The 24,043-nt window shown below is 45.0% G+C and overlaps 1 protein-coding gene across 4 annotated transcripts in view; it reads right to left on the minus strand.

The window, feature by feature from the left end:
- The window catches only part of GAS7 (growth arrest specific 7), a 117,319-nt gene that overhangs the window by 11,558 nt on the left and 81,718 nt on the right, over positions 1-24,043 (minus strand). For all 4 annotated transcript variants that reach the window (XM_048054954.2, XM_048054953.2, XM_048054956.2 and 1 more), the window contains exons 8-12: positions 19,523-19,597; positions 16,070-16,148; positions 12,749-12,877; positions 6,245-6,368; positions 2,722-2,801 (exon numbers count right to left, since the gene is read on the minus strand). In XM_048054954.2, coding sequence (XP_047910911.1) covers positions 2,722-2,801; positions 6,245-6,368; positions 12,749-12,877; positions 16,070-16,148; positions 19,523-19,597 — 487 coding nt within the window. The remainder of the gene's footprint in view (positions 1-2,721; positions 2,802-6,244; positions 6,369-12,748; positions 12,878-16,069; positions 16,149-19,522; positions 19,598-24,043) is intronic.

The raw sequence follows: 24,043 nt of genomic DNA on the forward strand, positions 1-24,043 counted from the left end.
TAGCAGTTTTATCTGTTCACTAGATGATGGGCTGGGAAAAATCTCCACCTTGCCCAGCTGGCAGCGAGAATCATAGAATATCCCGAGTTGGAAGGGACCCATAAGGATCATCAAGTCCAACTCCTGGCACCACACAGGTCTACCCAAAATTTCAGACCATGTGACTAAGTGCACAGTCCAAACGCTTCTTAAACTCCAACAGGCTTGGTGCAGTGACTACTTCCCTGGGGAGCCTGTTCCAGTGGGCAACCACCCTCTCCGTGAAGAACCTCTTCCTGATGTGTAGCCTAAACCTCTCCTGCCTCAGCTTGACACCATTCCTGCGGGTCCTATCACTGGTGATTAAGGAGGATAGATTGGCACCTGCCCCTCCACTCCTCCTCGTGAGGAAGTTGTAGACCATGATGAGGTCTTCCCTCAGCCTCCTCTTTTCCAGGCTGAACAGGCCAAGTGACCTCAGCTGCTCTTCATACATCTTCCCCTCTAGGCCCTTCACCATTTTCATTGCCCTCCTCTGGACACTCTCCAACAGTTTTACATCCCTTTTGTACTGTGGTGCCCAGAACTGCACACAGTACTCGAGGTGAGGCCACACCAGCGCAGAGTAGAGAGGGAGAATCACTTCCCTCAACTGATTAGCGATGCTGTGCTTGATGCACCCCAGGATACGGTTGGCCCTGCTGGCTGCCAGGGCACACTGCTGGCTCATATTCAACTTGCTGTCAACCACAACTCCCAGATCCTCTTCGGGGCTGCTCTCCAGCATCTCGTCGCCCAGTCTGTACGTATAGCCAGGGTTGCCCCATCCCAGGTGCAGGACCTGGCACTTGCTCTTGGAAGCCCAGCAACGCTTTAGTTGAAAAGACAGGTGGTTTCTAACTTTCCTGTTGATTTTTTTTCTGCCTCCCTCTTCTCTGAAGGCCAGCTAGGACTGGGGAGGGCAGTATGCCTCCTGGATTCTGATACTCTTACTGTGCGTCAAAATCTGCATTTAGTCCTTTCCTTGGCCACCTGCGTGGGAGTAGTAGAAGCAGCATGCCACAGAAGTCTATCTCTAAGGATACAAACTAAAATGGGCTTAACACTCCCCTCTGATGTATTACTAGAAAGTTCTGCATCCACAGGTACATTAGTGGGGTCAAATCTTTAAACCAAAATTGCATTCAGAGAGCATTTCTGATGTCTGCTTACTGGGCACCATGGTGAGTGCAGCCTCAGCATACACAAGCAGGCAGGCTGCTTCATTGCCTTCACTGTGCTTACTGCTATTTGTTAAATGTCTTGTGGGAAACAGATCCCTGATTTACAGCACGAAAATCTCAGGTGGCACACTATCTGCCTGGGGAATTAGAAGAGCAAAGGAGCTCATGGTATGCACAGGACTGAAAAACTTATCTACTGATGTTGCTGGCTGACGTACTGAGCTTATGGAAAAAACTGGGCCAGTTTGAACTCAGACTCCCTTACTTAGGGCACATGTATGTGGGACCAAGAAACAGAACCCATTGTCCTAATGCTGATGAGCATGCGACACAAAGAATGTGCATTGCATGTGCAACACAAACTTCCTGAAAGAACGCACACAAGGAAACTCAAATCTTCAAACTCCGACTCTCTTGACTGTGTGTTGTATATGAACAGATCAGATGCAGATTGTTTTTGAACTTAGATTTTATATTGATTATACTGAGACATATATTCAAATGTTTCTCAGCTTCCATCTCACAACAAACCAACCTACTGTGCAGGCTACAGGCTATGACAAAAGCACTTGAGTTGTACTGATTCCCCAGAAACAAATATGCAACTTACATATGGCCACACCTCTGGCACTTATCAGTGAGAAAACACGAGTGCAGGTAAGAGGAGGATCAGATCCCTTACATACAGGAACTGCCAACTTTTCCTCTCTTGTTCTGCTTTTGGGACTATATCCGCCTCCTGAATTTCCATGCCCCATCTGCCTTTATTTATTCAGTGCACATTAAATATTGCACTGACACACTTCTAAATGCTGAGCAATTGACTCTGCTTCTTATTAGGAGGAGTCTGAAGTTTTGTGTTTGTCCAGTGAGGAAAATACCCACAGAAGATATTTTTATTTCCCACTTTTGAAAGTAACTGGCTGTCATTCAGAAGGGCTCTAAGGAATGGCATGAGGGAGGAGCCCTAAAGCTAACGTATGCATATTTCAAGGAATACAGCACATCAAAGCTAGAAGAGTATCTTTGTATGCTAGTGACTAATCCTGAAGGCATATGCCCTTAGGGTGAATACTGTGAGCTGTGTTAGCATCAGAGAATAAGAACAGTAAGAAATTAAATGATATCTCTACTGAGCCAGCAATACTTGTGAAGAAACTTTAAAATCATAGAAACAAAAATTCATTAATTTATAAATGGATTCAGTGATTTAATGTGTGTCTTTCCATGTATTCCTTGCTCATTACTTCATCCTTCCTGGGGACAATTCCAGCATTCCAGCCCATAGGCAGCTCTGAACTGGTTTAGAGTCTTCTGCAAAGAAACAATTATTTCTGCCTTCCGCAAATGATATGTTTTTCTTAGAACTGAGAACACAAGATACCACAGGAGAGTTATCACCTAATTCTCCCAATGCTTTTCCCTGTAACTAGCTAAGTAAGCTTTTAATAACTTGCAACGTTGATATTACAACTTTGCAATGCTATATAAACTTAAGATGCTAAACAGAGTTACATACCAGAGTGGTGGTCACCATTTCCTCAAACCACTTGGACTGTGCTTGATTATAAAGATCCACACAACGCATCAGATCATCTCCTGAAAAGTTCAAGACAGCAACACTTTAGTCCTCTCTAGCCTATATTATGAAGCTTAAAAGAAAGTTGTAGTTCATGTATTGTATACGGATCAAAAAGTTTTGAAGGTCAGTCCTGGCAGAGCTGAACACAATTGTTAGATGGTATTTGTTAGGCACAATAAAAACAATTTGAACGAAATGTATGCAATTGATGTCTGCTTAAAGATCAAGTGATTGGGGTGAGAAACCATGAAGGAGAAAGAGAAAATTTTAAAATGAAAATATGAACACTAAGTAATATTTTATATAATGACCAGAACTATGAAAGATAGTTACTTCAGTTAAATTAAAGCTGGTCATAGAAAATTATATCAAAAAAATAAATAATTAAAATGGGAAATCATAATATTGAGTTATGGAGCTGCAGGATAGCAGCTCTGTAGTTCAGACTGCATTCTAAGACAGGTTTAAAACAGGAGAGAAGCATCAGGCTCAAGCTTTCTGAGATCAAGGGAAGCTTTTTTGCAGCAACCTCAACTGAGCTGCACACTCTCATATTCTCCTTCTTCTGAAGATGCACAATTCCAGTCTGGCTCTGGCTTCCTCTCTTGTTCAGGGCAATAATCACACCTTATTGCGTTACTTGAAATTTTCTCCATTGTAGAGCTCTGCTCTGACAAAGAGGGTAAAGTGGGTGGCACGTTTGAGATTACCACTTTCTGACTAGTATATTCTCTTTCTTCTTTAAACGAGGCTCAGTTATTCCTTCACTAATCGTTGTAATGTCTTGGTCCACAGTTCAAATTCATACAGTTCTTTTAGGTATAAAAAGATCTTTATACAGAAACCAGGGAAGAACTGAGCTTTAAGAACAGGACTACATAGACCAGAGAAGTGTCAAAGAAGTAAATGCATCTGAAAATTTGAGCCTCATGGACTTAAAACTTGGTGTGGCAACCAAAGTCTATAATCTCCACCCACCTGTGTGAATCTGAGTCACTATACAGCCAGAAACATGAAAGTCATAGAACATATGACATGGAAGGAAGGAAAAAGCAACATCACTTATCAGTAAGTGGTGGGATTATAGAAAGGGTGTGGTTTGAAGTGGTATCTGGAAGTCTCTAGTCCTACCATTCACTTGCAGCAGGCCTAATTTCAAAGCTAGATCATTAATGCTGCTGCTGTGTACATCCCAAGCACCCCAGAAACGCTGCTGGGTAGCAGTAACTGTGGGGATAAGGCCAGTCCTCCCCCTTCCATGCACTGTAACAGTGGCACAGTCTGGGACAGTGATGGGGGGACTCAAGCCCAAACTCTTGGTTACTCCCTTCTTATCTTCATCTCTCCTCTGTTTGTTTGGTAAATAACTATTACAAACAATTTCTGAAGACCCAAGTGAACAGAGAGGTTGTGAATTTGCAGAGAGACAGAAGAAGAACATTTATCAAGGAGCCTCCTGTCACTAACACAGCATTTGTTTCTCCTCAGATGGCTGCCTATACATACGGTCAAACTGTAAATGACTCTCATCAGTGTCCTCAGAACCCAGACAAGCCAAGAGAAGCCTTAGAGTTTTAAAACTGTTAAGGACCACTCTACCAAGACAGACCTATGAAAGGATGAACCACAGAAGCCCTAGTTAAAACATATTTTTATCAAAGGCACGAACAGGGATGCACATGGATCCCATGGAAGTGATTTGACTCCGTAAAACACATGCACAAATCACATCGAGTAGTTTCATCTTCACTACAGTATAACACACGCTACAATATTCTCAGTATTCCTTAAACAAATCATTTTAATCACTAAGTAACAGAGGAAAAATAGACAGAAAGTTCACTTTCTGTGAAAAAGGCAGTGTAACAGGCACCCACATGGTTGGGGGCAACTGTGACTTAGAGAATAACCAAGGAAGGAACTACAATTTAAGGAAGAAACATCCTCAGTTGAGCAAAAATCTGTAACTACCTTTGACAGGAACTTCAGACAAGTGAAAAAATCAGATGCAGTCCCCCAAACAACTGTAAATAGGATTAGTCATATGGGCCTTAACCTTGCCAGTACTTGTGGTGTATGCAATGGTTACCTGAGGAACTTCTACAGAGAGGAAAAATCTATGAAGATGGTATCAAAGACTGATAAGGCTTGTCCCATGAGAGAAACAAGAACCATGTGTAGACACCACTTGGAAGACAAACCTCCAGAACTTGAGCTGCACATGAATCAGGAAAGGCTAAGGTCCTTTCTGTGGGAGAACAGAGGCTGGTACCACCTAGTTCTCTTTCACTGCAGTAATAAATGGCACTGAGCTGTGAAAAATTGACAATAAGTTTAAAAGCTAAGACTGTACTTAGCTTGAACTGTAAACAGTGCTATGTTTCAGCCAGAAGTTCAGAAAAACTCAGGATATGGGGTGGGCCACGCTACCTCCATACTCTGTACATGATGTGTGGAGGGGAAGCCTGTAGTGTGCCTGTCCCTCTGAGAGCTCCTGGGGCTAAAAGTGCTTTGGTAGAGTATTTGAATATACCTGAAAGTGTGAATTTGCAGATCCACGATCACACCAAGAAAAGCCCCGAACTCCTTGCTTGCCATCTGGATGCCCTAGCTGACAGGAAGATTCAGACTCCTTCTTGCTTGCTCCTTCTGGACCCATAAAACTTGCCTTCATGGTTGCACACTAACCCAGCTTCAACAGGAGCGACGCAGAGCAATCTTATCCCAGAACACCCCATAGTTTGCTTACACTTCTTTGTGGATGGGCAACTGTATGTTTATAACCCTGACTTGAGAGAGCCTAAACTATAGGTCTGCTGCATTCTGGACAAGCACCTGTCTGCTACCTGAATGGCAATAGGTCCTCCTTTGGCAGATTTTCAACTGAACTAAATACAACCTGAAAAAGTTACAAGCATGTCTGGAAAACCCTAAGGGATTTAAAAACAGAGACCTCAGGTAGGAGACAGGCATCTCGTTGTCTCAGCAAGATCAACATCAAGCCACAATAGAGATGTTTCTGTCTGAAATCTGAAGCGTGTATGCAGGCTAAATAAGTTTACTGTACCCCAATTCCATCTCAAAATCACTTCAGGCTACTACAAGCTTCTTTGAATCTGACTTTTAAAGTTTTGCAAACACTGTTATCTTAGCACACCTTTAGAAAACAAGTATAATTCACTCTTCTTTTTGGCCAGTTACTGAAATCATCCATCATTTTCTGAAGTCTGACTTAGAAAAACCCGGCTTAGTTTTTTCTTTGAAGAGAATTCTCCTCTTCAGAGGATTTAAAACCAAACATATCCATACCATGCTTCACATTGACTTCATAGCTGGAATCTTAAAAAAAACAATGCAGATGGACAGGCAGTTCTATCCCAGTTTTTCCTGCCACAATCTTCTTGGTGGCTTTCCTGGTGCAGCACTTACCTCCTGATGGCCCCTGGTCACAGGTACTCACCTGCCTGAGTGGACTTCCGCCTTGCCTTTTTAATTTCCTCTTCTGTCTTGTTGCTGAGCTTCACCTCCAACTGCTGCGTTTTTGCTTCCAGATCCTTCTGTCTCTCCGTCAAGGCCTTCCGGGCCTTGGATTAATTAAAGAAGATCACATGTTTTTACAGGAAAAGAGCTTCCAACTGCTTTCAGACATCTATGACTTTTTCATACAAATGTGTCAGTAAGAAGTCAGGTTTCTAACCCAGTTTCAAGTACAAGGATTCAAGTTCCTAGGACACCATGTGGTGTTCAAAGAAGTGCCTTATTAGGATTTTTCACTGACCATCTGGACTCTCCCATAGGTCTCTGCCTATCTGCCTTACTGTACAAAAAGCATCATCAGACTGTCATGTTCTTTAGTAACTTTCTCATTATTTCTGGAACAAAAGGGAGCTGTAGCTTCTTCCAACTCTCTTAACCAGTATCACCAAGATACTTCTTCCACTTACTTCTCTCCTTAGGATCTGAATTGTTCACAGATTCACAGATTCACAGATTTCTCTAGGTTGGAAGAGACCTCAAGATCATCGAGTCCAACCTCCGACCTAACACTAAGTACTCCACTAAACCATATCCCTAAGCTCTACATCTAAACGTCTTTTAAAGACCTCCAGGGATGGTGACTCCACCACCTCCCTGGGCAGCCCGTTCCAATGCTTAATAACCCTTTCGGTAAAGAAGTACTTCCTAACATCCAACCTAAAACTCCCCTGTCGCAACTTTAGCCCATTCCCCCTCGTCCTGTCACTAGGCACGTGGGAGAATAGACCAACCCCCACCTCTCTACAGCCTCCTTTCAGGTAACTGTAGAGAGCGATGAGGTCGCCCCTGAGCCTCCTCTTCTCCAGGCTGAACAAGCCCAGCTCCCTCAGCCGCTCCTCGTAAGACTTGTTCTCCAGACCCCTCACCAGCTTGGTCGCCCTTCTCTGGACTCGCTCGAGCACGTCCATGTCCTTTCTGTAGCGAGGGGCCCAAAACTGAACACAGTACTCGAGGTGCGGCCTCACCAGAGCCGAGTACAGGGGCACAATCACTTCCCTCGACCTGCTGGCCACACTGCTTCTTATACAGGCCAGGATGCCGTTGGCCTTCTTGGCCACCTGAGCACACTGCTGGCTCATATTCAGCCGACTATCCACCAATACTCCCAGGTCCTTCTCGGCCAGGCAGCTTTCCAGCCACTCATCTCCCAGCCTGTAGCTCTGCTTGGGGTTGTTGCAGCCCAGGTGCAGGACCCGGCACTTGGCCTTGTTGAACTTCATGCAGTTGACCTCAGCCCATCGCTCCAGCCTATCCAGATCCTCCTGCAGAGCCTTCCTGCCCTCGAGCAGATCGACACACGCACTTAGCTTGGTGTCATCTGCAAACTTACTGAGGGTGCACTGGACGCCCTCATCCAGATCATCGATAAAGATATTAAAGAGGACCGGCCCCAGTACCGAGCCCTGGGGGACTCCACTAGTGACCGGCCTCCAACCAGATTTGACTCCATTCACCACAACTCTCTGGGCCCGGCCATCCAGCCAGTTTCTAACCCAGCGAAGCGTACGCCAGTCCAAGCCACGAGCAGCCAGTTTCTTGAGGAGAATGTTGTGGGGAACGGTGTCAAAAGCCTTACTGAGGTCAAGGTAGACCACGTCCACAGCCTTTCCCTCATCCACCAAGCGCGTCACTTGGTCATAGAAGGAGATCAGGTTCGTCAAGCAGGACCTGCCTTTCATAAACCCATGCTGACTGGGCCTGATCGCCTGCTTGCCCTGCAAGTGCCGCGTGATGACCCTCAAGATAATCTGCTCCATGAGCTTCCCCGGCACTGAGGTCAAACTGACAGGCCTATAGTTCCCCGGGTCTGCCCTCCGGCCCTTCTTATAGATGGGCGTCACATTGGCTAGCCGCCAGTCAACCGGGACCTCCCCCGATAGCCAGGACTGCCGATAAATGATGGAAAGCGGCTCGGCCAGCTCCTCCGCCAGTTCTCGCAGTACCCTCGGGTGGATCCCATCAGGCCCCATCGACTTGCGCACATCCAAGCTCCGTAGCAGGTCGCCAACCATTTCCTCATGGATAGCGAAGGCCACATCCTGCTCCCCATCCCCTTCCACCAGCTCAGGGCACTGGGTGTCCGGAGAACAACCGGTATTGCCGCTAAAGACTGAGGCAAAGGCGGCATTAAGCACCTCAGCCTTTTCCTCATCCTTAGTAACTAGGTTTCCCCTCGCATCCAGTAAAGGATGGAGATTCTCCCTAGTCCTCCGTTTCGCGTTGATGTATTTGTAAAAGGATTTTTTGTTGTCTTTAACGGCAGTAGCCAGATTGAGCTCCAGATGAGCTTTGGCCTTTCTAATTTTCTCCCTGCACAGCCTCGCTACATCCTTGTAGTCCTCCTCAGTGGCCCGCCCTTTTTTCCAAAGATTATAAACCCTCTTTTTTCTGCTAAGCTCCAGCCGCAACTCTCTGTTGAGCCAGGCCGGTCTTCTTCCACGCCGGCTCATCTTTGGGCACGTGGGGACGGACCGCTCCTGTGCCATCACGATTTCCTTCTTGAGGAGCGCCCAGCCTTCCTGGACTCCTCTGCCCTTCAGAACCGCCTCCCAAGGGACTCGGCCAACCAGCGTCCTGAGCAGCTCAAAGTCAGCCCTCCGGAAGTCCAAGACAGCAGTTTTACTGGTCCCCTTCCTGGCCTCGCCAAGAATAGAGAACTCTACCATTTCGTGGTCACTCTGCCCCAGACAGCTTCCGACCACCACATCTCCCACCAGTCCTTCTCTGTTTGTGAAGAGAAGGTCTAGCGGGGCACCACCCCTGGTAGGTTCACTGACCAGCTGCGTCAGGAAGCTATCTCCCACGCTCTCCAGAAACCTCCTAGACTGCTTTCTCTGTGCCGTGTTGTGTTTCCAGGATATGTCCGGGAAGTTGAAGTCCCCCACGAGGACAAGCGCCGACGATTTTGCAACTTCTGCCAGTTGCCTATAAAACTCCTCATCCGTCTCCGCATCCTGGTTCGGCGGTCTATAGCAGACCCCCACCAGGATGCTAGCCTTGCCGGCCTTCCCACGGATCCTAACCCACAGGGATTCAACCTTATCATTCCCAGCCTGGAGTTCCACAACATCAAAAGATTCTCTAATGTAGAGAGCCACGCCACCACCCCTTTTGTGCTGCCTGTCCCTCCTGAAGAGCCGATAGCCAGGCATTGCAGCACTCCAGTCGTGGGAGCGGTCCCACCACGTCTCCGTGATGGCAACCAAGTCGTAGCCTGCCTGCTGCACGATGGCTTCCAGCTCCTCCTGTTTGTTACCCATGCTGTGTGCATTAGTGTAGATGCACTTCAGCTGGGCCATCGCCTTCTTCCCCGGCCTAGCCATTGTTTCCCCCGGCACAGCTCCAACAGGCCTTGTTTGAGCCCCGTCCCCCTTCTTACCTAGTTTAAAGCTCTCTCTATGAGCCCCGCCAGCTCCTGGCCTAGGATCCGTTTTCCCCTTGGAGATAGAGACCCGTCTGGGGCCATCAGGCCGGGTGCCGAGTAAAGCTCCCCATGGTGAAAAAACCCAAAATTTCTATGCTGGCACCAGCCTCTGAGCCACCTATTAACCACATGAGCTTTCCGCGTCCTCTCCGTGCCTCTCCCTTCCCCCGTAGGGATAGACGAAAACACCACCTGCACTCCCGCTCCCTCCACCAATCGTCCCAGCCCCCTATAGTCCTGTTTGATGGCCCTGAGGCTTCTCTTTTCAACATCATCGCTGCCAGCCTGGACTATCAAAAGCGGGTAATAGTCAGAGGGGCGAACCAGGTTTGGAAGCTTCCTGGTAACGTCTCTGACCCTGGCCCCAGGGAGGCAGCAGACTTCCCTATGTGTGGGGTCAGGCCGACAAATAGGGCCCTCCGTTCCCCTGAGGAGGGAGCCGCCCACAACAATCACCCTTCTTTCTTTCTTGGTGGAGGCAGTCCTGAGGCGTGGAGTCAACTTCCTCACCTCAGGCATCCTCCCGGGTAGGCTTCCTACCTCATCCTCACCCACGGGTCTCTCGAGCCCCAGGGCCTCAAACCTATTGTTCAAGGGCACCTGGGAAGGCGGTGCCGGCAGGGGAGGGCATCTCCTGCGAGGTCGAGCAGGGACCTGTCTCCATTCCTCCTCAACTCGCAGGTCCCCTCCCTCTGCCCGATGGCAACAGGGCAGGGGGTCCACCCCCCTTTGGGGCGTCTCACCCTGGTCCCTCTCCCTCCGGTCCTGCAGGGAGTTGCTCCACCAGTCTATCTCCCGCTCGCACTCCCTGATATCCCTCAGTCTCTGCACCTCTTCCTTGAGTTCCGCCACCATGCGGACCAGGTCGTCCACCTGCTCGCACCTCACGCAAGCAGTCTCCCTGCCTCCCGCCGATGGCAGCAAGAGGCTCAGGCACTCCCCGCATCCGGAGACCTGAACTGCCGCATGTTTGGACGGGCAGTCGGTCTGGGTGTGCACTGACTTCCTAGAGAAGGCACCGTGCCTGGTGGAGACCATTGTAGCCCAGCTGACAGGAGAGTGCCGTTAGAGGAATTGTCCCTAAGGGCGGGTGTGAGCGCTCCACCCTCCCTGCCCGCCCTGCCTGCGCCAACTGCCTCGCTAACTGCCGCGTCACTCCCACCGCGTCACTCCCTGTTTGCTGGCCCTGTTCGCCGCGCTCCTGGTCGCTCGCGCTCCCTAAGGACTGCCTTTGAACGGCCGGGGGGAGGAGCTGACGCTGTCGCTGCTGGCCCCGCCTACGCCTCGTCAGCCTCCCTCACGAGGGCTGCCGGTGCCTGGCGGCTCCCTCACGTAGGCTCGATGCCCGAAAAATAGCCCTGCCTGTCCCGATCCCGCGCTCCGCTGCAGCACGCGTCTGCCCCGGAGCCGGTCGCCTCGGCAAGTGGGTGTTGAAAGAATTTCAAGTACACTGTAGAATTTATTTTCAACTACCCTCTGGTTTCAATATATATTTATCAGAAATTTTAGCAATAGGTAATCTTAGACTTATTTTAGAAAAACTAGTTCAGGTTCGTGACTACAGCAGTTCATAACATAGAAATCAATAACCTGAGACCTGTTTACAACTGATAATTTAATTACCTTACTTTAAAGTTCTTCAGGCTTTTAAAACCTGATTTATCAGTATAATTACTGAAATTATACCAGCAAATTAGTGAAGCATCTGAATTATAATTACCATATATGCATGCTGTCACCCCATTTGGTGAGGGTGCCTAAATATATTTAAAAAAAAAAATTGCTTTGTCCAGACTATTTCACTTGTTATAAAATAGGTCTTATTTGTTCTTTCTCCAGCATCTAAAACTAAATTTGGATAACTATATATTGTTAGCACCTTGGAGTTTTCCTGTAACTTACAATGCTTTTGAGGTGTTACTTGAATTTTTCAATTCACTTATAGACATTGGTCTTAGCTTGGTAGGTCGAAAGGTGGAGCTGCAGGAAAGCAATATGGTGAGAAGCTGTGTGCTTCAGGCAAACTGCTGACACAGCATTTTTCTTTTCTTCCTTCTCTAGACTCCTATTTCTGATTCATTCGTTTCAGTATCCTACCGAGGACTGTGTTTCATTGCAGATGTGATGGTAAATAACTAAGAATTTTACAGCAAAATGCATTCCGTGCATACATACAGTCTAATAATCTTGTGTATCCTGCCACACTTCTGCCCCTGAGCAAATTTTCTCATGTGCACTCTGGTCCTTAATGGAAATCCAAACAACCTCCTGCATTAACTGAGAGAGACATTTTCCTCTCCAGGTCATACCCAAGAGTATACTGGTTGAGGATACTGTAACAAACAGCCACACCATTTGGGGTAAGTGTCTTGGCAGCTGAGCCACAGGTATCTGTTTCCTGCCAACTACTGAGAAGACAGAACTATTTGTAGACAAAAGTTTCTTTTAGTCATGACCTCAGCTACTACTGGATGATCATATTAAAATAGTCCCTGAAACCAGGGTGCTGCTGTTTGCTGTGAGGCACATAAAACTGGAAGTAGGAGGTTTGCAAATTATCGTGCCAGGTTTAAGGCTACCCTTCCTTGGCCATCTGCTTCTGGCCATTGTACAAGAGGATATTGAGCCATACAAGCTTTTAGCCTGACCCTGCTGCTGTTCTAGTGCAATGCCTTTAACATTTTGTGGGCAATACATATGACTTCTGGATGCACATGAGCCAAGAGTATTTTCATCAAATGTATTAGAAATATATTATCCCAAATTGGAAAGGAGAAGATGCAACAAAAAGTTACTTTGGCAGTAACACATTAGCACTGTCTGCAGCACCCACTTTCCCAAAACACCAAACTATGCCTGCAGCCCAGTAAAGAATAACCAACTGCAGAAAGCACTCAGCAGAAATCTGTGGTTTTTCATCGTAAAATAGAAACTTTCCACTTGCAGTTGTTTTTCTGTCCCAGACAGCAGTATCTCAAACTCTCCAGTTTGTTCTATTCCCACCTTTTCAACTGCTGCATAGCGGCTGGCCAGTTGCTTCCGTAAGTCTGCAATATGGTGGTCACACTTCTTCATGTCTTTCTTAAAGTTCTCTCTGAAGTTGAGCAGGGGTTTTTCTACCTCACTCTGAAGCTGAAAAAGAAAACATAAAGAAGAAATGGTGATAATGAGGAGCTGGGCAGTAATTCCTGGCTCTTCTGCTGAGAAGAGCTCACGACAGAGTTAAGAATACAAATGCTGCAGACACAGGCAGTGGTTTACTGCAACACTTCTTGTGCCCAAGACAACTTGGAGTGATGCTGCTGCAAACATCAGCTCCTCACAAGGCAGCTCTGCTAAGTGAGTATTTACTGAAGGAAGCAGAAAGGTAGAAATTTTGTCTTCCTCCCCTGTTAAACTGTATCCCTCTTCTTAGACATAAGATCAAACTTCAGACAATTATCACAGTACTGAGGTGCTCCAACTCTGACCTAACTGATGCAACTTACCTCCCAGAAAGTACACAAGTAAAACCTGCTAAACCTGACTGCAGTAAGGTTACTCAACACATTGAAGTTACACACCTGCATTTCTTGTACAGTTTAAACAGATGCATTAAAGATACATTTTATTTATTTATGCTAAGTATAAAGGAGCCTAGCTGAACCCCTCGAAGTAATGGCAAGAAATCACTGTGAAATGGACTCAGGAAGACTTCCTACATGACTGCAAGTACTTGTCTCTTACAATCAGGGCTTTATAGTCAGTAATACTCAACTCCGACAGAGTCTGTATCCCACTGCTCTTTGACTTCTTCGAAATGCGCTCTGAAGGGATAAAGATATTTCACCTCCCCAGAAGCAACCCACTACTTTTTTCTATTGTCCCTTCAATGCAGATGCTGGGCTCTTTCAACACAAGTGAGTCCATAATCACCTCACATGGCCCACAGTGGAGCAATATTAAACAGTCCCCGAAACCAAGTATTTTTAGCCTTTCTGCAGTGCTATTTTAATGGAGAAGGAAACTTCCTTCATTCAAGCTCAGTAAAGCCTTTTAGTGGGGAGATTCTACAAAGACAGCCAAGGCCTCACACCACATCCTAGAGAGGTTAGTAAAGCTAGGCTTGATAATGCAGGTGGAGAGCAGCACCGAGGTAATCTATTATCACCTACAACTACACGAAGTTCAGCTGCAAAGGTAAGAGACAAATTCTTCTTTGTAGGGCCAGGCAATGTCAGACAATGACAGACAAAACAGACAATGGCCATAAATTGATCTTTGGAAGGTTCAGGTTGAATATCATTTACGAAAAAGTATCGCAAGAATGGTAGTGGGGCACTGGAACAGGCTGAACAGAGACATTTTGAAATTTCTGTCCTTAGGGATATTCAAGACTTTGCTAGACAAAGATGTAGCTGACTTGATCCACTGCGGGTGATAGGCCAGCTCTCACTGGGAAGCTGGACTAGAAAACTCTAGATGCTATTTTTATGACACTCTCATCAGGATGACCCCAGACAAGCTTACAGAGATCTGTACCACCATCCTGAACCACAAAGTTGTGAAAAGGCTCTCTCAATATTGAGGTACAAACCTACAGCTGTGCCAGAAGCATTTCCAGTGCTCAATGAAAGTAAGAAATGGCACAGAGAGAAGTTCAGGATAGTTTCTATGAACTCCAGAGGCAACGTATCACAATTGATAGAGATGCCTGTTTTCAAACAGGCTAAACTCTCTGAAAGCCCTTCGGATTCCCCTACCAATAAATGAATTAACCTCGGTAAACAACCCAAGATGAGTCAGTCATCCTCAGTAAGAGAGATGGCAACTTGACTTGACTTGACTAAGCAGGCATTGCTGTAAAGACCCTCATAAAACTCCCCAGAGCTAGAGACACCAAACAGGAGTACATTTCAGTGGTAGCTCTCCTTGCCCAACAAAAAATAAAGACATTTGTTTATTTCACGCATTTTATAATGGGACTGGAAATTTTGATATCCTTAAAAAAATGGGAAATGCATCACCAAGAGGCTCAAAATGTGAACAAAACAGCTTTCTCCATTTTTGTGTGCAGGAAGTCACAGAGGCTTTTCAGTGATGGCTGTCATCTTCCTTCTGGCATCATTAATTGTGCTACTTGAACTTCTGTCTTGTAAAGCCATACCATACGCTATCACACAGACTGGCTGAGGCTTTTAGGTGTTGCATTATAGTTGACCATATTTATTCTTTTCTGTTAAAATATTTTGCTAAAAGACTTTATAATGCATGCAGTGGATGAAAAACAAACAAAAAAACATGAACTGGTTTCCTAAGATGATGAGAATTAAAGCCTTATTGTATATAGACAAAATTGACATCTACTTATCACTAAATGGCTAAGATGCTACGAAGAACTTGAAATCTCAAAACGTTTGCTAAAAGAAGTTATCAGGTATAGGGCAGAGACCTTATATCTCTGCACCACTATGGGAGAGACTTAAGCAGAAACATGCACACAACACCGAGGGTACACTTCTTCCCATTGGAAATCAATTCAGTAGGCCAACAGGAAGCAAAAAGTATTTCACTAATTACAACCTTGAAGTAGAAGTTTGAAGCAGAGCAGTGGATTACCAGCAGCAGCTGGTTGCCTGAGTAACATCTGCATAATCGCTTACAAACACTGCAGAGCTATAATTTTCCTCCAGAACATGGCTGTTGTGCTTAGATATCTGCATCGATATTGAACATGATCACCCACAGAGGTTAACACAATGTAACATGATGCAAGAATATGTCACATGGTAGAAAAAAAAACAGATGAAATACAATAATTTGTACAAGAAATCTCCCTGGGCATCATTTGAAAGAAGATCTAAAAATAACACTAAGTTTAAATTCTCACCACAGTTTTCAGAAACACTAATAACATGAAGTCAGAATCCTGCTTCTCTTCCTTGCAGACAGGTGCAATAGATTCTTGTGAGAAACCAATTTTTTTTTTTTTTTTTTAAATTTCTCCCTCTACAGAAGTAATCTGTACAAGCTCTAGGAAATTTTACTTAAACAGGCTGGAACTTTGATATCTAAGTGAATAACGTTTAGAATCTTTTTTTTTCTTTTAATGAAAAACTAAGGCTAGAAGTGTTTTAGCTTACTTATCAGGTGGATTAAATGAGCTACGATTTTGACAGGAAAAAATGGACAGTTTCAAAAAGCTCATTCACCAGCTTTTTAGTTCTTCAGAATTTGTACCATATGCATTAAGTATTTTCCCTACTAGAGAAACACCCACTGAAGGGGACACACGTATCAATTACAGGGCAAAGATTTTTGCAAAAGGAAGAACTAATTACTTACCTTAGAAGAAAATTTGAGATGAACCTCTGCTTCATCAGCAAGACTCTTCTTTAGCTGAGCCCAAGCCTCTCCCAGTGTGCTGAAAAAAACCACAGTGCAACAACGATCAGTGTCCTGTTTTCTGTATATCGTCCCAGCAAGACTAATCATACAGCTTCATATGACATACCAAAGCTTTGTAGCATATCATGCTCTGCAAAATCATGGAAAAGTGAAAGCAGAAATCTGAGAAGATAACTGATCTCTGTGACCAAGGAAGAATTGTATTTGGACTGTATGTGGAAGATCTCTGAAAACACTGTTCGTAATGAGTTACAGAGATGCCAGTCTCTTTAAGCAAGATACTCCACTATCTTATCCTTGCCACAACAAGATTTCTATTTTTTAATACTTAACATAGATAGAATCACAGAATCATTAAGGTTGGAAAAGACCTAAGATCTTCACTAATGCAGTTTTTCCATTGCCTCTTCTGTTTTATATCTTAGATTTGATGAACTGGTTATATTACTTCTCTGTGAAGAAGTATTTGAAAACTATTGGGTCTCTCTCTCCACCTTCTTTTTCCTTCAGACAAGTTATTTTCCAGACGATGGTCCTCTAGACCATCTCCAGCAGCCTAGATTCCTCTTAATGTGTCATAACAAAAAATACATTGACTTCCAGCAGAGGTCTTCCAGTTGCTAAATTGGTAATAAAATATTTTCTATGAGACACTCTTTCTTTTGCATATCTCAATATGATTTCTTTTTCAGACAACAGCATGAAGCTGTTGATGAATAAGCTTGTGATTCACTATAACCAGATCCTTCTCCCACAAACTGTTATGTAACTGTATCTTTCACATCATGTGAAAGTATAAAAACTTGGTACTTTGTCCTTACTGAAATGCATCTCAATTTCTCTCAGTTAATTTCTCTAGTTTTTCAAAATTACTCTGAACTGCAATCTTTTCTTCAAATTTTACATCGTCCCTCGTAGCTTTGTCTCATCATCTCTGATTTCAATAAACCCATTCTTTCTTCTATGATAGGTCATTAATGAAAATATGGAAAAAAGAATCTGGGCTTGGGACAAACCTTGTGGTCTCTCACTCCACAGCTACTTTCTGTTTGTAAGTAGCAAGTAGGATTTCATACCTAGTTTTGCACCTCAGCCTTTATTTAGCCCACATTTTTCTTGCCTGCCTACAAGAATCTCCCATTGTCAAAAGCTACACTAAATTAAGAGCTATGATGCTGACTCCTTCTTCCACATGGCCTGTTATTCTGTCACTAAAGGGACTTAGGTTGCTTTGGCACAGTTTCTTCTGTATCCATCCAAAATAATTGCTCATCATTTTGTTTTCCATTAAGTGCTTCTAGAAAGCTTGACTGCTTATTCAATCATTTTCTTGAGGTTATATAAAGCCAACTGATCTACAATCTCCCATCTCCTCTCTATCCCATAAACCTCTTTCCAGAGACAGTCATATTTGCCTCTTCTTTGTAGCCTAAAAAAATGTTTCATCAGAAATTTCAAATTAATGATCTGTAATCTCTGTCATTGTTCCTCCTCTAAGTTGAGTCTAGCATGGTGTCCATTGCAGCTGAACACTCTGAGAATGCTTCACTTAGGTAAGTACTCCCAACTCTTCTCCTTCCCTAGTTAAATCCCGAAGTCCCCTCCCATTGTCTATTTGTTACTGGTATTAGGTATTTGAGCTGCATGATGGTAGTTCATCTATTAAAATAAAGAAGGCATTTCAGCATGCTAAGCATCTTCTGTCTCTTAAGCAACTACAATGAGTTAAATGACTGTGGATTTTATTGCTTTACGTGCCTATGCAACAGCACTATACTCACAGCAGCCTGGCCGGAACGATCACACCAACACAGATCAACCCTACTCCTCACCCTCATGTCCCATTCACATAAACGATGGTGGGTGCTATTACCACCAGAGGAGGGTAGAGGATCCTGGAATAGAGCCCATATTTTAAGTTAATTCCACAGTTAATTCCACAGATGGCTGGACAGCAAAGGTAAAAAATGCTCTGTGGAGTATTACAGCAGCAGAAACTGTTGCGTTCACAGAGCAGTTCATGAGGTCCCCTGACTCACACCTTTTCAAGAATGAGAGGGAGACCCTGGTAAACGTGTATTTTGAGAATGCTGGGTTTAAGTCCCATGTTTGACTCCTTCAAGTCCTCTTGTTTGCTGGTATTCCTACCTCACTTTTTTAAATGGAAATTTTCCCCTTTCTGGGTCTCACCAATTCCCAGGATCTTCTCACTAACCTCTTTCTGGACCTAACCATGATGGCCAGCACAGCACCAAGAGGAGAAATTCCAGGAGGACTTGTTTCCATTCCCTCATCTTGCCACCCTTCCAGGCAGAGCACCACCAAGCGGTGTTCCTGGCTCCCTGTACATCTAAAGGGAGCTCTGAGCACTGCCAGGGGTGCTCTGCTCCTCACCCCCTTCAATTCCCTACTTTAACATTTCTAAGCTTCAGTTCTCATTCCCTCTCTCTTTTCATCTCCTGTCTCCTGCTTCTTCTCCCCCTTCTGCTTTCTCAGGCCTTCCACCTCTCTCCTGTTGAGGGTAGTAGATAGTACGAGGAGGATGTGGAAGAAAGCAGTGTTAGCTTTGTTAGGAGCCGGCTGACACCTGCCCCTAAAAGAGAAAGAACAGAAACCATGGTCAGTGGAGATGCTTAAACGAGTACCACCCTGGCTGGCCTCTTTTCTTTTTTGTCCTTGGCTATTGGAAGCAGAGCAAACAAGCCATGAAGCCTCACTCCCAGAAGAAACACGCTGTGTCTGAACTAGGGTGAGCATAGTTATTTCCAGCCTTGGCTTTCAGTACTGAGAGGGCTTACATTGGAATAGACACAGCTAACTATTTTAATCCTTCAGGAGTACTATCGTTTTTTCATTATTACCAAAGAATTGCAATCCAGCCAAAATGCATTGTCTATTATCTTCTCAATAACTTCCGAAGTTACACTGTGGTTTGTTCTTCAGCCTTTGTTAGTGAAAGGAGCACTGGTGCCAGAGACATCCCACTGTATTCCTCACCAAGGCCTCTTTGATCCTTCCATTTTCTGCAGTGAACATGCTTTCAGCAGTATGTATATTTATATATTACATATACTCCTCCATATCCAAATTAATTTAGCATGTACACATGCTAATCCCTAGAGGAACGACTGCTGGTTTAAACAAGGATAGCATTAAACACACCAGTGGAAATGCAAGGTTCTATATAGGTATTCCTAAAAATTTACCATGAGTATCTTCAAAAGAAAAATACTCCAAAACAATTCTGTCTTCCCCAACACACACGGGATGCTACGCTAGATATACCTCTACTGAATAGGAGAGCTCAGGAAAAATGCATGTACCTGTGTGGGAGGAATGACTTATGTTAGAAATTCTTGTCTTCTACAAAAGTCACAGAGACAAACTTACCCTTCTTCCTGAGCAGCCAAGGAATTCTGAGACAGTTTGGACAGATTTTTAGCATATTCCTCCTCAATCTTTATCCTACACAGAGAGAGAGAAAATACAAAGACAGCAGTAAGCAAGCATTAATGCAGAAACCCACACACATAATTTAAGGAAAATCTCTGCATTTCAAGGAATCTTGTAACAGGAATTTTCCTTGCAGTCTTCAGCACTAGTCTTAGGATCCCTCTCTCCCCCTTTCATACGCTAAAAATACAGCAGCAAGAGCATGGATATATGCAGGACAGCATACATGATAAAAAGAGAAAAATCTACAGTTCTGGAGTGCAAACAACAAGGAGCAAGTGCTTCCACTGTATAACACGGACTGTCTGCAAAACTGGGCTCACTTGCAAAGCATGTGTTTCGGTGTGCTGCTAAACCTGAGGTTACACATCATTGAAGCAAAGATGAGGGAATGCAGCTATACAGAAAAATTTTATGTGAGCAATGCCACATCACTGATAATCAGGCTAGACTCAACCACTGGAGGCTGGTCTCCCACGAGAATAAAGATGTGACCTAGGGAGGGTAAGGATGAACAAATATTCAGAAATTCACCAGCAGAAAAGGATAGAGATCAACTCTACCTGATTAAAGAGGAGGAAACCAAGTGGAGACATGGCATCGAGTATTCAGCACATAAATGGCTACTCCATGTTCCCCATGGTCCCTGAATCTGGGGTGCTGGACCGCACCTTCCCTAGGAACACAGAATGTTTCCTTCTCCCTGTTTCAGATGACAAAGCTGGTGAAGACATGGCAGAGGCTTCTGCATACTACGTGCAGGATTGCAGCCCCCGCCCTTCAACTATCCCAACCGTAGCTGCAGCAGGATCCTGGTCCTTCTCTGCATTCACTCAGCATCATCATTCCAGTAAGAGGAGCTGAGCTTGCCAGCAGTGGGGGTGACAAAGACAGTAGCTGTTGGCACGTGACTGCTATGGGATTGGCTGCAGGGAGAAGAACTAGAGTAGATGTTGAGTGAGGTAATGGGGGTAAATGCTTATTGCACAGCAGGGAGGGGAAGAACAGCCACTGGTTCAGAGGTGATGTGCATCTTGCTTGAAACCCAGCTCAAGCTCCCCTGACATTTTTGCTGAGTCAAACATTTGCAAGGTTCTCCTAACTAGTGAGAACTGCTTTCTGATTTTCAAAAAAAGTTTGCTCTGTTTAGCATCTCTGACAGTGAGCAGTGTGGCAACCAATCAGGAACAGTTCCTGATTCTGTGCTGAGCTACAAATAGACAGAGGAAAAGGGAAACAGAAGGTGGGATATTTTTGGCATACCATTCTGCAGTAGCTAGTCAAACAAACACTGCTACGCATAATACATTCAAGACAAGAAGAGTCCCTCTGGCCAGCTAAGATGTGTCTGATACTCTGGGATGATGAAAATATGGTCTGAATGTTATCCCAAGATGCAGCTGGCTGAGGCCTAAGGTATTTACCCGCTCTCTGCAGCATTACAGCACAGCACTACTACTGACCTCACCCAGCACATTGAGTCTTTTACTCCTCATCCTGTGAGAACAAAACCAGCCAGCAGCTCAAGGCCAATTCTACAAGAACATGACACAGAAATCGCCTCTGTCACTCAGAGGTATCAGTTCACAGTCTCTGTCAATGACTAACTGCCCAAACCTTGGTCAACATCCACAGGTCTTTGGTCTGGCTGAAGAACTAGCAGAACAAGTCAGGTCTGCCAGCAGCAACACAGTAACCAAGCCTCAACACTGCTTGTCTCCCCTCACCCACGTGACTATCTGCCAGTACTTTTCTCACATTCATTTAAAACACCTCACGAAAGAAAACATCCATTTAAAAAACAAACAAACAAACAAAATCCACTAATTTTGCATCAAAACATAGAATGGTTTAGGCTGTAAGGGACCTTAAAGATCATCAAGTTCCAAACCCAGCAGCCATGGGCAGGGACACCTGCCACTACACCAGGTTGCTCGAAGCCCCATCCAACCTGGCCTTATATACTTCCAGGGATGTGGCATCCACAGCTTCTCTGGGCAACCTGTTCCAGTGCCTCAACACCCTCATTGTGAAAAATTTCTTCTTAATATCTAATCTAAATCTACCCTCTTTTAGTTTAAAGCCATTACTCGTTGTTCTATATCACTACACTCCCTGGTAAGAAGTCCTTCTCCAGCTTTCTTGTACTACCCTTCAGGTACTGAAAGAACCCCTAAGAATGACCTTGTTTCCAAGCTGGTTGATCCCCGAGCCTGGTCCCCAGCTGCCCTGTTCCAGCCTGCAGCTCTCCCTCACCCCACCCCACCAATGCTGCTTCCTGCATCTGTTGTACCAACACCAATAAATACAGTTGCAATGTGCCAGAGGAAAGCTATGAGAGATGAAGGGCATCTAGCTCCCTGCAAAGGTGGGCACTTTCTAAGAAATATTTATTCCCTGTGGAGCCTGGAACGGGCAACAGCCCATTACTAAGGGAAGCAAAAGCCTCCAGAAGTCCCATCAATCTCACTCTGGGGCAAAGGGGGAAGCACCTTCTGAATCTCCAGAGAATTACTTAGTACTGACACGTGAGCATGAGAAATCCTCAACAAGCACATAAACTACCTGAAGTGTAGATTATTTAATATTCCTCCCAAGCACAACCAACATTTCATTTATACGAAAAAAAAAAAGGCATAACTGTGTGGCTAAACTAAATGAAGGACTGAAATCTCAGGGCATAAACAAATTTGTCATTTGGCACTACTGAAAGGACAGGCTGCCTTGACAAGCAGGAAGGAACAAGTTGTTGGAGTCAGTAGTTCTTCAAATCACAGTAAAAAGGCTACTGTTCAACAACCCCAGCCAAAAATGACCCTCAGCCTGGTGTCCCTTCACCTTTTGCGGCAAAAACATCTTGAGCACCTTAGCTTCAGCAAAAGACAAACACAAGACAAAAGTATACCTCAAAAAGGGAAAAAAATGCTTCCTGAACTTGACCAAAATGCCTACCTTCCAAACACTGCATTGTGATTACTGTGAAACACCAACACAACGGATATACAGGGAGTCCTGAACACCGTGATCCTGTCTCTGGGAAGTCCCACGGTTGTTATAAAATTATTCTAGTTTCACACAGGAAAAAATAGTTTCTTGTTTCCACGAACTTGTTCAAAAGCTTTCAGAATTTCACTCCTGTGTAGTCAGAAGCATCACAATTTCTAAGTGCATTTTGATCCATATTGTCTTAACTTTATTAGTTCCAGCTGCGCCTTTTTTCTTTTTTTTTTTTTTTTTTAAGTACATTGTGTGCTCACACACAGGAGAGGTTCTCCGGCCTCCTCCTGATCTTCGTGGCCTTCCTCTGGACTTGATCCAACAGCTTCATGTTCTTATGTTGGGAGCCCCAGAGCTGAACGCAGCACTCTAGGTAGGGTCTTACAAGAGCAGAGTAGAGGGGCAGAATCATCTCCCTTGACCTCCTGGCCATGCTGCTTTTGATGCAGCCCAGGATATGGTTGGCTTTCTGGGCTGCAAGAGCACGCTGCCAGCTCACGTTGAACTTCTCACCCACCAACATCCCCAGACCCTTCTCCTCAGGGCTGCTCTCAGTCCATTCTCTACCCAGCCTGTATTTGTGCTTGGAATTGCCCCAACCCAGGTGCAGGATCTTGCACTTGGCCTTGTTGAACTGCATGAAGTTCATGCAGGCCCAGCTCTCAAGCTTGTCCAGGTCCTTCTGAAGGGCAACCCTTCTCTCTAGCATGTTGACTGTACCGCACAGATTGGTGTCATCGGCAAACATGCTGAGGGTGCACTTAATCCCATTGGTTATGTCACCTACAAAGATGTTAAACTGCAACCCAGTACTGACCCCTGAAGAACTCCACTCATCACTGGTGCTTCTCTATTTTTTAGACAAAATATTTTATTTCTAAGTATCACCTCTACTCTGTTTTTCCCATATCCTGGTTTACTCTCAACTCTGCAGCTTTCATTTTCTTTGTTCCCTCCATCTAAATGGAAGGACTATATGCAGTATGACTGAGACAGCTGAGACACAAGTGAGAGCTGGGGAAGACACAGTGTTCACAGAATCACAGAATCATCTAGGTTGGAAGAGACCTCCAAGATCACCCAGTCCAACCTCTGACCTAACACTAACAAGTCCTCCACTAAACCATATCACTAAGGGCTACATCTAAATGTCTTTTAAAGACCTCCAGGGATGGTGACTCAACCACTTCCCCGTGCAGCCCATTCCAATGCCTAACAACCCTTTCAGTAAAGAAGTTTTTCCTAATATCCAACCTAAACCTCCCCTGGCACAACTTTAGCCCATTCCTCCTCGTCCTACCACCAGGCACATGGGAGAATAGACCAACCCCCACCTCTTTACAGCCTCCTTTAAGGTACCTATAGAGAGTGATAAGGTCACCCCTGAGCTTCCTCTTCTCCAGGTTAAGCAATCCCAGCTCCCTCAGCCGCTCCTCGTAAGACTTGTTCTCTAGACCCTTC

Source organism: Anser cygnoides, chromosome 19 (assembly GCF_040182565.1).
Source record: "Anser cygnoides isolate HZ-2024a breed goose chromosome 19, Taihu_goose_T2T_genome, whole genome shotgun sequence".
Lineage (NCBI taxonomy): Eukaryota > Metazoa > Chordata > Aves > Anseriformes > Anatidae > Anser > Anser cygnoides.